The sequence below is a fragment of the Coregonus lavaretus genome, assembly GCF_964263955.1.
Source record: "Coregonus lavaretus genome assembly, chromosome: 36".
NCBI lineage: Eukaryota > Metazoa > Chordata > Actinopteri > Salmoniformes > Salmonidae > Coregonus > Coregonus lavaretus.
Window position 1 is genome coordinate 19,221,171 of NC_140023.1, and position 14,548 is coordinate 19,235,718.

The following is a 14,548-nucleotide window of genomic DNA, read 5'->3' on the forward strand; positions in this document are numbered from 1 at the left end:
TAATCCCAGGGTGCATTTGGGGGTGGGGGGATTAGACTGAGTGAGCTCTCCCTCTCTCCCGCTCAGTTCTCATCTATGCCCGAAAGCTTTCCTTCTCTATCCTTTCACCTTTTCCCATTCCTCTAACTGGAGGATTCAGTTTTCACTTTCTTACATTCACTTGGTGTCCCTCTTCTTCTTTTACTTTCACGTGTTCTTTCTCTCTCCATTCCTCCGTGTATCATCACCTCACTCCATTGGCAGTGTAAAGCAGACTCAGACAGCTGGTGACTGACGAGTGCTCGCAGCCCAAGGGCCGAACACAACTGTGTCTGCTTAACTCTTTACAAAGACACTGCTGCTCCAGTAGGCCTCTCACTCCCCAGTCCTCACCCTGAGCTCCTCTCTCACTGACACAGAACAACAGTGCTGTGGTTTCCCTCCCTATGACTATAACTATTACACAGGAACACTGGTAGGGTCTTTCTCAATGACTACCCAGCTAGCACATTTGGTTCCTTGGGAGTTGGGGGAACGTATGTTTTTGGTTTCACATTGGTTGTGGGAACAAAGCCATTAATTTACTGACTGGTAAAATGGAACGTTTTTAAAACGTTCTGAGAACAGAAGTGAAAATGTTGCCTGTTCTGGGAACGTTTATTTTTAGGTAGCAAGGAGGTTCTGAGAACGTTTTACTCTGGTTCCTTGAAAGTCTTCCTGGGAGGTTGTATTAACGCTCTGAAAACTGAAATGATAGGTTATTTGGAGGTTTTTGAATAACTTCCTTAAACTGAATGTTTCAATAAGACTTTTAATAACACTGCTAGCTTATTTTGGGTTAACTTTTTTGAACTCCAAGCACAGATAGGACACATGGAAATTATTTTCCTTAGGCATTAATCATGCAAGCACATGTATTTATTTATTGTTGCACAGCATCAGTGAGATTCAAACCTATAATCTTCTGTTCTCTATCCATGTAACTAGTCCATTGCGCCAACAGGATGGAGCTAGCATCCATTTGGCACAATGGACTAATTCCATAGATAGAGAACAGAAGATTACGCATACAAAGCTGTTCATTTTAGTCTATTCAAACAGACCCCATTTCAAAGGAAACAAGCACTCATTAAGATCAGGTGTGGCCAATTAGTGGGCCAACACACTTGAATACACTTAACAAGATCGAGAAAGTTGTATGTATATGTTTTTAAATAACATGCATAGAACGTTTTCTGAATGTTACTAAAGTTTCCTTGTGGTTTTTATGGAAATGTTAACATTCTCGGAACAATTTGAGAACATTACTTTAAATAGAAACATGAGGAAACCTGTAGGAAACGTTATGCTGAAGAACTGAAATTCCCACAGAAGAACATAGTTTCTGAACGTTCTCTGAACTATTTGAGAGCATTCCCAATGCCCAAAAAGCTGGAGAACATATCTAGAACTTTTAGGAAACGTTCCTCTAAAGTAATGAAATACCAAGAAACTGAGAATGTTCCAAAGCCAAGCAACTATCCTGCACCATTCCCAGAAAGTTGTGGGAAGGTTGTATGTAGGGCTGTTGCGGTGACCGTACTACTGCCACACCGGCGGTCACGAGTCATGAAGGCAGTCAAATTCCACGTGACTGTTTAGTCATAGTAATTAGGCTTCTCCAAGCTCTGATGCTGCTGATGGTCATTAGTAGCCTACCAAACTTGCTAACTGCCTGGTACTCAGCACTCTATTGTCCCTCTAATCACTCTGACATCAATACAAATGTAATCGAAAATCTAATCAAACACTTCATGGGAGCCCATGAGCTCATGTTGCGCAACATTTCTATAGGCTATGCATTTATGCACGAAAACAGAGTGATGGCCTCTATTGAAAAGAGGAAGATTCCATCAGCTTTCTATAGGCTAGGCCTACTATATTTATTTCTCAACTTTCCTAATATTAAGCAAATAGTAAGCACATTGCTTATCTTTACAACAGGAGTATAGCCTATCTGGCTGGCATGAAAATGAACCACAGGAAAAGCATCCTCCATTCGTTATTTAAGTGCAGAGATTACAAGTGTTTTCTCCCCTGCCCCTGTTTCGAGACAGATGCATGATAATGGTCCATTCTAAATCAAAACGAATTTCACACATATATTATTTAGTATATGTAAAGACAATATTAAATCAAGAATAGTCTGATGGGTGAGAATATTAGCCTATCACTTGTGAATGAAATATTATCACTTGTGAATGAAATATTATCACTTGTGAATGAAATATTATCACTTGTGAATGGAATATTATCACTTGTGAATGAAATATTATCACTTGTGAATGATGCCCAGCTTAAGGCAAGAAACAATGCCTTTTTTAAAAAACGTTTTCAAATCATAGTTGTACACCTCATGTAGCCTAGCCCATAGGTCTATATGTTTTGATACGTTTTGTGACACAACTAAAGTGGCGAAATAACTTCTTAAAATTAAGCACATTAATCCGCTTTACAAGGGGTGCAGAGCTTAACTGGCACACATAAGCAGCGCGTGAAGTTTGGGGAAGATAATCTTCACCATAAAAATGCACCTTTATAATAAAAGCATTACATGCATAATCAAATTTAATAATGGTGTTTTCCTGCTAATGGAACATTTGCGCTTATAGCCTACTGCCATGTGTGCATTGCTGCACTTATAACGTGAAGAAATAGCCTAATAGTTTATATACATTTTAAGCTAAACGTTCTGATCTGTTGCATCAGCCTCATTGAGTAAAAAACTTTTTTTTTTACATCCCACAACTGTCTCAGACTATGTTTGGAATATTTATTTATCGCACAGAATAGAATAGGTCAACTTTTGTACTATGAGGGATAGTAGATTGACATAGGCTAGTGCTTTTGCTGTTCATTAGGCCTACTCATCTTTTTGGCTGACGAAAAGTAAATGTGTACAGTTATTCCAATATCTTCAATATGCACCTCGGAATTGTATAAGGATGCGTGCAGTTGCATCCCTGATGTGTCTGTCTTCACTTGTAGCCTGTGAGAAAGACCCGTACACGTGATGGAGAGCCATGTGAGTGAGAGGTGCTTCGGAGCACGCAGCACTCAGGGAGAAGGGCCGCAAAAGGCATGGATTTTTTAGGGTGCATTACGGCCACACTAGGGGGATACTGCCGGGAAATTCGAGGCATTGTCAAGTGCTTGTCAAATTGTGAATGAGAGACTGATGAAGTGTGTACAGCCTGCGCCAAAAAACAAAGCAGAGCTCATGCCTTTCAAGCGACTTTTTTCAAATCATCATTAGAGTCGCATCATGCAGCCTTACAATATATAGAAAATCAAAACATATAGCCCAACGTTTGTAGAACAACTAAAGCTACATTAATAACTCTAAATTAAGCATATAGGAGTACCTATTTCTTTGTTAACCGCTGAAAACACAGAATAGCCTCATGTGCACACTCCCTCAAATCATATTTTATTCAGCTTTGTTAAATTGTATTCTTCATACTATAAAATAATATAAAATAATGCCACGGAATTCTAAGCAAATCTTGTCTGCTAAATGAACTACTGTATCCCACAGCCATATGGCATAGCCATATCAGGGCCTAACATAAGGACAACTCAGAGTATGCTATTCTGTTCTTCTGAAATAGACTACATTTTCTTCATATCAAGTTTCTTTAGACCTGTCTAAAATAAATAATGGATTTATTGTGAAGGTGTAGGCTATATTAAATGGATTTATTAGACTTTTTAAAATGTAGATGTTCCAAAGGTCTGCATCAGTGGCTTGTAGGCTATGTGTGGAAGCCAGGAGATGCTAAATGTGTTTATGTTAATTAACGGTCAATTACCGTGAGACTGACAGTTATTTGCTTGACAATCCCCGGCTGAAGACATTTCGTGACCGCCACAGCCCTAGTGGTATGCAAACTAACCATAGGACAACCACACTCTCACCAAGCTCTAAGAAACATATGGTTCTCAGAATGTTATGTGCTAGCTGGGTAGTGTTCGCCCATCCAGGGCTTCCCTGTGGAATGTGGCCTTGCGTCATGTGATTTTTCTGCAATTACACACCGGCACATGTCTACTTCCTTGCTCCCTCCTTCCCTTCATCTCTCCATCCCGCCCCTTCTCTCTCCCATCATGCCATTCCTGGAGCTTTTAAGTCCTGCATTTACAGAAAGCGAGATCTCCATTAAGCATTAATTACGGCCATAAAATGTCTAATAGTTGTAGTTATTTACTGCCTCCCGAAGCAAGATTGTCTGCTGCCACGCATGCAGGGGGGCCGACGTGCGTGTGTGTGGTTGTGTGTGTGTGTGCGTGCGTGTGTATGTGTACCTCCACATAATAAATTGCAGAGAGGTTGTCCAGAGAGACATACTGTCTTGTCCCCCCTCCCTCCATTTAAAGGCCATCTTTCTTCCTCCTCTTCAAACAGACGTGTAAACCCTCCCTGTAAATCACCAGGATTACTCCTGGCCCAGCCAGGCATGACATTGCGAGAGAGAGAGACAGAGAGAGAGAGATCTATTGGTGAAATACCACAGTGTGCAGTCAGAGCAGCAATATTTGTGACCTGTTGCCACAAGAAAAGGGCAACCAGTGAAGAACAAACACCATTGTAAATACAACCCATATTTATGTTGATTTATTTTCCCTTTTGTACTTTAACTATTTGCACATCATTACAACACTGTATATAGACATAATATGACATTTGAAATGTCTTTATTCTTTTGGAACTTTTGTGAGTGTAATGTCACTTTTGTTTATTATCTATTTCACTTGCTTTGGCAATGTAAACATATGTTTCCCATGCCAAAAAAGCCCTTATATTGAAATTGAATCGAGAGACAGATGTTGTGTTGTGATGTCTATTCCTTATTCCAACACTAAAAGGAGTAGTCCATTTTTTTTAAAGAGTAGCAGAGATTCCAAGATAGAAAAAGAGAATAAGTAACGGAGAGAGAAAGTGAGAGAAAGAGGGACTCAATGATTCATGCTTCATAGGCTGGGAGGCTTTTAAAGGAGAGGGGGGACTTGCTTTGAAGCTGCCCTTCTCATCAGGCCCATTGTCACAGTCCTGTGAAGCTTAGTTAAACCCACAGACCATAGGAAAAGTGGATCCTGATTGTGTAGGGGAAGTACAGACGCTCACACTGCTTCATGTACAGCATGAATGCTGTCTCAGTTAAAATCACAACCTATAGGTTACTGAAATATTTATTTATTTGCTGATTCATGGAGCCATTCTAACCAGTACACACGTACATACGCTCATTATCATGCACATACATGCATGCACAAGCATGTAAGCACACACATGTAAGCACACACGCACGTCTACACACACACACACACACACACACACACACACACACACACACACACACACGGCCATCCTGCTGACTGGACTGTGTAGAGTGTGGTTTCTAGCCACCAGAACCACAGTGTAATCACAGCCATTTGGGATGAGACGGAGGAAAACCTCACTATTAGCATCCAAAGATCAGCATAACAATGGCCAGTAATCATAGTCAGTAATGTTTCTTACCACTAGAAAAAGTAGCATAGAACAATTGTGTTTTATTTTACTAATCTTCAAGGTACAGTATCAAGCTACAGATGTAGTATCTTAATTTGATCACCCTGTGGCAGGAGAACTTTCAGGGAATTTAAAACGTGTAGTGTATTTGAGGTTTAAAAAGGCTTCTGAACTTTGTAATTTCCACTTTGAAATTTCAGAATTGATTTTCCCTCACGAAAAACCGATCAACCTCTACAAAAATGTCCATTAATATAATCCAAATAATAATTCACATTTCCTGTTGCTGCAGGATTATTTCCTGCTGTAGAAAACTGCCTCAAATTAAGATCCTACATCTGTACTCACCAACCAAAACCCCACATGACCCTAGCACACAAAAACCCAGAGCATGACTGTGTTGTTATGTGCATAATCCAAAGTATCATATACATTGTTGAAGTCTGATCATTCAAACTACTTACTGATACTTGTATACGGTTAGTTGCATCTAAGTTGCACACAGTGTTCCACGGGTAGCCATGCACTCTAGACTCCCTGTGACTCAGTTGGTAGAGCATGGCACTTGCAACACCAGGGTTGTGGGTTTGATTCCCATAGGGGGCCAGTACAAAAATGTATTCACTCACTCCTGTAAGTGGCTCTGGAAAACAGCGTCTGCTAAAATGTAATTCTATTTTCCACCTCAGATCCACCTAACCATGTCTGGTCAGGCTTAATCAGTAATGTGGTTATACAGTATGTCTATGGAGTTATTGTTCCACGTGAGAACACTCTGAGAAATAAGACTTGCTCTACTGAGCATAAAACCCAGGACACAAAACAGGCTATTCTAATAGAGAAAAAAATATGATTTTGTACAACATACAGCTATTAACAGTTGGCTACCAGCAGTAGTTTGATATGGGCCTTGGCAAAGGAAAACGATTTAATTCTATTGACTTTACTGTTAATCTGTTCTGTATTTTAGATTGATGTTTTTTCTTTTATTAAATGTTTGTGGACAAACTCATATTGTTAGTGAATCCTCAGGGGAACTCTGAATCTGGTTAAAACAATCTTGATCTTTTTTTCATTCACTCTATAATACAATTGTATGAAAGTTAAGTTACTATATTGGCATGGTAAATGTACATTTAAATTGCAACTGCTTAGGCCTACACATGTATTACATTTAAATGCGATCTCATTTGATTTGTACATTTTAAATCGATCGCCTCCTATTTTAAAGTGGTCCCATTTAAGATTTAGGATTAGAATGATAAAAACAGAAAAGACAAATAGAGAGAAGAGAAAGAATTGTAGAGGTATTCTAGTTTTGTGAGAAAGATGGTCCTCATTCCAGGGCCCTTCACATCACTTTCCCTTTATCTCTCTCTCCCCCCTCTCTCTCCCCCGCTCTCTCTGTCACTCCTGAGTTCAGTCTGCCTGCCTGCATTGGGTCGCGTTTGCCTTGGCGACCATTGTAGAAGAGTGGCCTTTACAATGTGTGTCAGACAGTTAGTGGGGCAGAGGGAGGGTGAGAGAGGAGAAGGGGAGTGTGAGTGTGTGTGCATGTGCGCTGTGTCTGTGTGTGTGTGTGGGTGGGTGGGAAGGAAGGGTGAGTGGGAGGGTAGGGTCGAGGATCACAGAAGACATGTCGGCCTCTCACTCCCCAATAGATCCATGACACGCCCTCTGACAGACAGACAAAACAGAGACCCTGCGCTCACACAATGACCTACCTCATTACACGTGTGCAGGACCCTCAGTGCATCTACACCCTGCCAGTGACAGACACACACACACATACGCACACACACGTACACCCTTCCTTGCTAACTAAATTCCTTCTCCTCTCCTTTTCTTCCCCAGACTATAAGCGTGTGGTGGATGCCTCTATTCCTGGGGAAAACTACCGCTGCTGGCCGTCCTATCAGCACGATGGATGTCTGCTGTCAGTCTACAGCATCACAGAGGCTATTGGTGTATGTGAGAGCCACGCCCAGTGCCGAGCATTTGTACTGACCAATCAGACCACCTGGACAGGTAAGAGTTAAATTAATTTGTGTTCACACTACAGTGTTATCACTGTATTGTTGAAGAGAATGTGTGTGAGGTAAAGTACCCAGAGTTGTCAGACATCTCTCTGATCAAACAGAGGCAGGGCCTTCAGTACCAATTGTCTCTCATCACCCACTCCTCCCTAGAAGGCCACACACAAACACACACACACTTCATTGGAGCGCAGTCTGAGTAGAGCACATCAGCACGGCAATCACTAATCGTTATTGAACCAGGCCTGTCTATACCCACAGCACTTTCACATTCATTCTCTCCACTCTTCATCCTCTCCTCCCCCGTCATACACTATCTCTCTCTGTCTCTACCTCCTCTACCTTCTTTCTTTTCAGTCTCTTTCCATTTTTTTGTCAATCTCTGGCATTGTACGATTGTCATCGCATTCATGCAATTAACCAATAATACATTGTAGAAGGTAAGCACATGCTAGAGTACATTCCGCTCATTTAACACAATGTCTTCCTCTTTCCTACTTTTCTATATTTTATTCACATTTATTGACTTTTTTATTCTTCTCTGTCTACAGGTCACCAGCTTGTATTCTTCAAGACGGGCCCTGCCAGTCTAAACTCTGCCAAGGGACGGGTCACCTACGTCAGAGTGGGCAGCTGAACCAAAGAAGGGGGAAGAGACTTAACTACCAAACCTCTGATTGGCTAACCTGATCCTGGGGTATGCCTGACCCCATTGGATGGGCCTGACAGAGGGAGTGGAAGATGGATCCTAGACCACACCCTCCAGTGTGAACCACCACAGGCTGTAAAGAAGGCTTACCCAAACCAGCTCCTGCTAAAGTGCAATAATAACTCAAGAATAACATTTATTTTAACATCGATGTTGATAATCTGTCCTCCATTCAATGTTTAAATGCGACTCTTTTTCGGTTGTGCAGGCTTATAGCTCAGGGTATGGTGAGGTTACCCTCCTAGCTAAGAGGGGTGAGAATGCATCCCTGTGGTCAGATGCCCCTCCTGTGCCCCCTAAACTACCTTCACATGTCTGGTCAAAAGGATCTCCTTCTGGTACTGTATCATGTTTAATCATTGTTCTGTGAAGGTTTCGAGGCGGCCTCTGTACGAACCATCAGCCAACCATCAAACAATAGGAAAGGTACTCAACAAGACAAACATATTCCCAAAAAACATCCAAACTAGGGTCTGGATTCACTCTGTATCGCTGAAGGTCAGTGTTATAGCGTGATTGAAATTTAAAGGCAATGTTCCCACGTTAGCGGAGACTGCATTCACGGTAAACACTGCATATGTCGGCTCAATCGGAAATTACCTTTACATTTCGATTGTGCAATCTCTAACGCTTTAGCGATACAGATTGAATCAAGCCCTAGGACTAGTTCAATAGTACATCTTCATACAATGTTCAGGCTTTGTTCCTGGTGGAAACAAAGGTATTGGCAAAGGACTGATGTTTCAGTGTTACTGTGACATCTTTGTCAGAGAATAAGCCCTTATGTTTTTACTCTCTGACGCTGAGTGTTACTCAGACTTTCTCCCTCCTTCCTGATCCTTTCGTCTGTTTCTCTTTCTCTATTTCCTTTCCCTTCCTCTGTCTTGTATTAGATCCACAGCACTTTCTATTAAGTCAAACAGGGTTTCTCTATGCTTTCAAAAAGCAACTCAGAAAATGATTGATTCCAAATCTTAGTGAATGAAGAATCTGTGCTTATAGCACAGATGATTGTAACATCTGAGTTATCAGATAAAATATGTTCTCTTTTAATCCTATGTTGATGAAAACAAAGAAATTGTTCTCGTATGGGAAAATCAAGGACTTATTTGGAATATTGTGTAATTGTTGATTTTGCATGTTGACCAAATGTAATGTAGTGTAGTGACCTCCTTGAGAGGGTCACTTTTTTGATCATGTTGTATTTATTGAGGACAGTGTGTGTTGGCTCCAGTCCCACTCCTGGGTCACATTCATTAGGCACCAAACAGAAGAAAAAGGACTAAAACAGGAAGTGATTACCCAAACTTGTCCAATAAGAAACTCTCATTTTTGTTTTCCTTTGCAAAACGCCTTGCTACGGTTTGCCCTAATGAATATGACCCTGGGTTTAGAGTGAACACAGCAGGAAGTAATCTCCCTCTATTCTAATTTCCTATGGAAATGTGACATGAACCTTTAGATAAATAATCAGACAAGTATCAAAGAGCTCTTGCTTTCAGTGAAAGCAGAACATTGTGAAAAAAATTAATCAAAAGTGAATTCTACAAAAGCTTTAATACTGTGTAGGTTGTTCATTGATGTATATAATGATGATAATGATGAGATGGCTATTTTTTATATGGAAAAATACAAAACTTGTGGCAAATGAGACATTTATGTGTGTGTGTGTCTCTCTGTGTGTGTGTGTCTGTGTTTATTTGAGTTACATATATTTTTCTTTAAATTACAGAAAACCCCTATGTAGTATATATATATATATATATATATATATATATATATATAGATGGTAGAGAATGGTTTAGTAAACATGACAGGTTATTACTGTAGGGGTACAGTACAGCCTGTGATGGTGTTGATTGGCCTAGTGAAAGCCCATCCCATCTGTACCTGTCATCTAATGAAATGATTGAGGACACATTTCTCTGGGATCAGCCCAGAGTACTGGCCCATGTGTGAAAACACCACAAAAATGCACAAACACATGGAGCTGTGTTCCTCATTCTTCACTTCCAGAGAGCGAAAAATGCAAGAGGGAATAATGCAAAGGAAAAAGTCTGCAAAAAAAGGAGTAAGAGAGTGTGTGTGTTTTGAGAACAAACATCATTTTACAATCATGGAACTATTTGGACGGAGTGTGAGTCGAAGAGGCCCTTGGAGCTGGCATGGGCCTGCAGCCCATCTGGACCGGTCCTGGGTCACTGGCTCAAAGAGCTGCGCAGAGCCAGGGGACTGGGGGAGTGGGGGCCGAGTCGGCCAGGGGGCCTGGCCAGGGGGGCTAAGGTCCCCCAATGGAAATCCTGAAGGGACCCTTCAAGCACCCAGGAAAGAAAACAATGTCTTAATGAAGAGAACACACTCTTTGATTTACTCCCCCCAACTCTCCATGAAGTGTGCGTGTAGGGAGGGCCTGTATGTGTGTGTGTGTGTGCACGCAAGTGTGTGTGTTTGTGTGTGTGTGTGTGTCAGTGAGGCTCTTTGTCTGACCGTTCCAGTGGAAATGAGTCCGTGTGACCCTTGGCTCCTGACCTTTTCACCCCAGAATGGGCAGGACAAAGGGAACGGCTGTTAAACAGTGGGAGAGGGAGGCCATGGGACTCTGTGAGCATCCTATAGAGGGGAATCCTTTTTTCCCATTGAGTGTTCAAAGGCTGCTTGTGTCAACACACACATACTCTCTACAACTTAATCAGTGGGGATTTTGGTCACAGGGCAACTGGAGCAGAAATACAGGGAATGACAAGCATACGCACATTTACACACGCACACACACACAAAATGTGGAGGACCTTTTCAGAAGAGGGGCAAGGAGGACTCTGGGAAAAGAATGGAGGACTCTCGGAATAGCATGGCGAGATCGACTGAAACAACACAATAAAGTGATTCTCATTAACATGAGTAGACCTGCACAGACCTACACAACAATCTACCACTCACAGCCCAGGGGAGCAATGTGAGTAAATCAGTGTGAGCAGATACACTGTAGACATTATGAATCATATACGTGAAAATATGTCACGAAATGTGTCTGTGTAAAGACTGTGTGTCTGTACATGTGTGTGTGCGTGTGTGTGGTGATACTAACTGTTTGTTTAGAGCATGTTTGTCTATCTGAGCATATATGTGTTAGCTTGTATGCGGCTGCTGATGCATGAATGTGTGTGATTGCTGTGTATATAAGCTAGTGGGAAAACCGCTTTCTTGCTTCTGGACACAAAACAAACAAGAAGACACCTGCCATGTGCTTCATATCAAGAGGGACAGGTCTGAAATTGCTTGTTTTCATGTTAGAGGGGAAACTTTGTTGCAAGTTGAAAATGGGAAAGGAGAGGAGGAGAAAGAGAGGGATAGAGTGAGAGACACAGAGAGAGAGGGGAGGGGTGAGAGATTGAGAGGCAGTTAGAGAGAGGGGGAAGAGAGAAAGATGAGAGAGAGAGAGAGAGAGAGAGAGAGAGAGAGAGAGAGAGAGAGAGAGAGAGAGAGCGCGAGAGAGAGCGACTTACCCCTCGCTAGCCTAGCGTCTTTTGTGTGAGGGAAGAGCGAGGGGAGTGTCTCCAGAGAGAGGGGTAGCATCTGTGTTTTATTGGCCTGGGGGATTAGGGCCTTTCCTGGGGTAGAGCCTGGGGGCCAGGGGGGACTAGAGGGGGGCTGGAGGGGCAGGGGGCCTCCACGGGGCTAAAGGCTGCTAATGAGAGACAGACAGCTAAGTCAGAGACAGACAGGGACATGGCAGCTATAGGCAGGTTGGAGCTAGAGGGAAGTTGGGCATTGGGCAATGGCATTGTTGCAGATCACCATATGAATCACGCTTCAATGCAGAACATCAGTTGGAGTGTGTGTGTGTGTGTTATGTGTGTGCATGTGTGTGTCTGTCTCGATTTGCACCACAGGAGGTTGGTGGCACCGCAATTGGGGAGAACGGGCTTGTAGTAATGGCTGGAGTGGAATGGTATAAAACACATCAAACAAATGGTTTCCATGTGTTTGATGCCACTCCATTCGCTCCATTCCAGCCATTATTATGAGCCGTCCTCCCCTCAGCAGCCTCCACTGATTTGCACCTCACAGTGGCTGCTGGCTGCACTTGCCCCATAGGCCCAACTGTGGCCCTAAGGGCTGACAACAGTAGCAGCATTGTTCTCTGTCACAGGGGCTCTCAAAACGTGCCTTTGTCTCAGCTATCCTGTGTCTCTCTCTAGCACTGTTGAGAGAAGCAACAATGGCAGCAATTGTTGGTGGTGACTACATGTGAACGTCTGGACATGACATTCAATCTGGGCATCAAGTGGCCTGGAGGTGAGGGGGGGATGGAGGGATATAGAGGAAAGTGGTATTACCTGCACTGGCTTTTTTTTCTTATTTTGGTCTTTCACTCTCTTACTTACTCTCTTTCACTTTCATACACATGCGCACACACACACACTTCCAAGAACCAGTAACACCAGTGGCGGTCGGTGCCATTTAAGGCTTGGGAGGACAATCTTTTCTTTTTTATGAGCATGACCTTTTACAGCATTTATGAGCATTTCTATTACAGCATATTGGATGACCGTCATTCATATTCCATTCACCCAGATCAATGTAACATTGATAGGTTTAGGCTACTACGATGCTAAAATTTGCTCTATACCCATCATGAGGTTGCTACAACCAAGCCTACAAATGAAAGTTTATAACGTAGGTGCACAGGTCAAGAGACAAATTGGAGTAATCAAGGTGACAGACAGTGACACATTCGCCTGGCACACTCTTGCCTGCATCTGGCTGACCTGGGTAATAACTAGTCCAAACAGTTGCAAAATGTTCAAATTCAGGTAGGACCATCCCTGTTTCGTTCCGTATGCTTCCGTTTTAAGAAACATTTTGCAACAGAATCAACAGAATGAATACACCCCGATCACCCGCACACACAGTTCACTTTCATAGCAGCCACATACAGCATCGTCACTTTGCTCGTTCCTTCTCGCATCTACGTGTTCTCCTGTCACCTTTTTGCTTCACTTGTGGACTTCAGTGTACAACACAACAGCTGACTGCGTCCAGGTAAAAACACCTCTCCAAGCCAAACCTTCATACCATAACCGCTAACCGCTATACACCCTACATCGTTGTCACCATATTAGCAAACGTCATAGTCAACATAGCTACTAAAACTAACGCGTTAGTAAACACACAATCCAATCTATGTGTACAATCACACAGTACAGTGTACAGCAAGCAGTTTAGCATTTACACCGGCAGGCCCCGATGGTAATAAATTAATACAACCAAAGCTTACGTTGAGTTAGAAGAGTTGCAGTGTTGGATAGCCTTAGCCAGCTAACTTACATAAATAGTATTCCTCACTGTTTGAGTTAGGTTGTTGAGTAGGGTAAATTAGCTGCATTAGCTAGCTAAGTAAATGACATGCAAACTAAGAAGAAGAAAATTAATTTGTTCCAAACTGTTCAACTATTGTCTTTCTCTCTCTTTGAGTCAACTACTCACCACACTTGATGCACTCCTGTGCTAGCTAGCTGTAGCTTATGCTTTCAGTACTAGATTCCTTCTCTGATCCTTTGATTGGATGGACAACATGTCTGTTCATGCTGCAAGAGCTCTGATAGGTTGGAGGACTTCCTCCAGAAGTCGTCATCATTACTGTGTAAGTCTATGGAAGGGGGTGAGAACCATGAGCCACCTAGGTTTTGCATTGAAGTCAATCTACCCAGAGGAGGACATAAAATAGCTGTCCTCCAGCTACACAATGGTGCTACCCTACAGAGTGCTGTTGAGGCTACTGTAGACCTTCATTGCAAAACAGTGTGTTTTAATCAGTTATTTTGTTGACGAGACTATATTTTAGTATAGTTTTATCTAAAAAGGATAACTTTTTTAATGTTTCACTATTTTTATTTTTATGAAATTCACTGAGTAGGATGGTCCTCCCCCTTCCTCCTCTGAGGAGCCTCCACTGAGTAACATGGTATTTTCTCAGCTCACACTTGGGCAAAGGCTAATTATCTGGATTGCTACTTCGCATGGAAGTTCTTAGAATCTCTGATGGGAGAAAAAACACAGAACCAGAAGCTGGCATGAAACATCCTATGGTCTGCTGCTGGCCAGCTCTGAGTTCTACAGTGTTCTTAGCACTTTAATGACTGTTTATCACTTCCAAGAAATCTCTCCTCATAAACAGTCCACCTGATTACACAACTACCAAACTATTACACACATTCACTTCAACCGGTAGCCTTTAAAGTGATTTAGAAGGTCTGTAAAAACTGTAAAAAC

The 14,548-nt window shown here is 42.2% G+C and overlaps 1 protein-coding gene across 1 annotated transcript in view; it reads left to right on the plus strand.

Moving 5' to 3' along the window:
• Nucleotides 1–8,256, plus strand: part of pkdcca (protein kinase domain containing, cytoplasmic a) — a gene marked incomplete at its 5' end in the record, with an annotated part of 33,267 nt that extends 25,011 nt beyond the window's left edge. The window contains 2 exons of the mRNA XM_084153237.1: nt 7,385–7,558; nt 8,118–8,256. Of these exons, the coding sequence (XP_084009363.1) occupies nt 7,385–7,558; nt 8,118–8,203 (260 nt within the window). The 3' untranslated portion in view covers nt 8,204–8,256. The remainder of the gene's footprint in view (nt 1–7,384; nt 7,559–8,117) is intronic.
• Nucleotides 8,257–14,548: the final 6,292 nt, after the last annotated feature.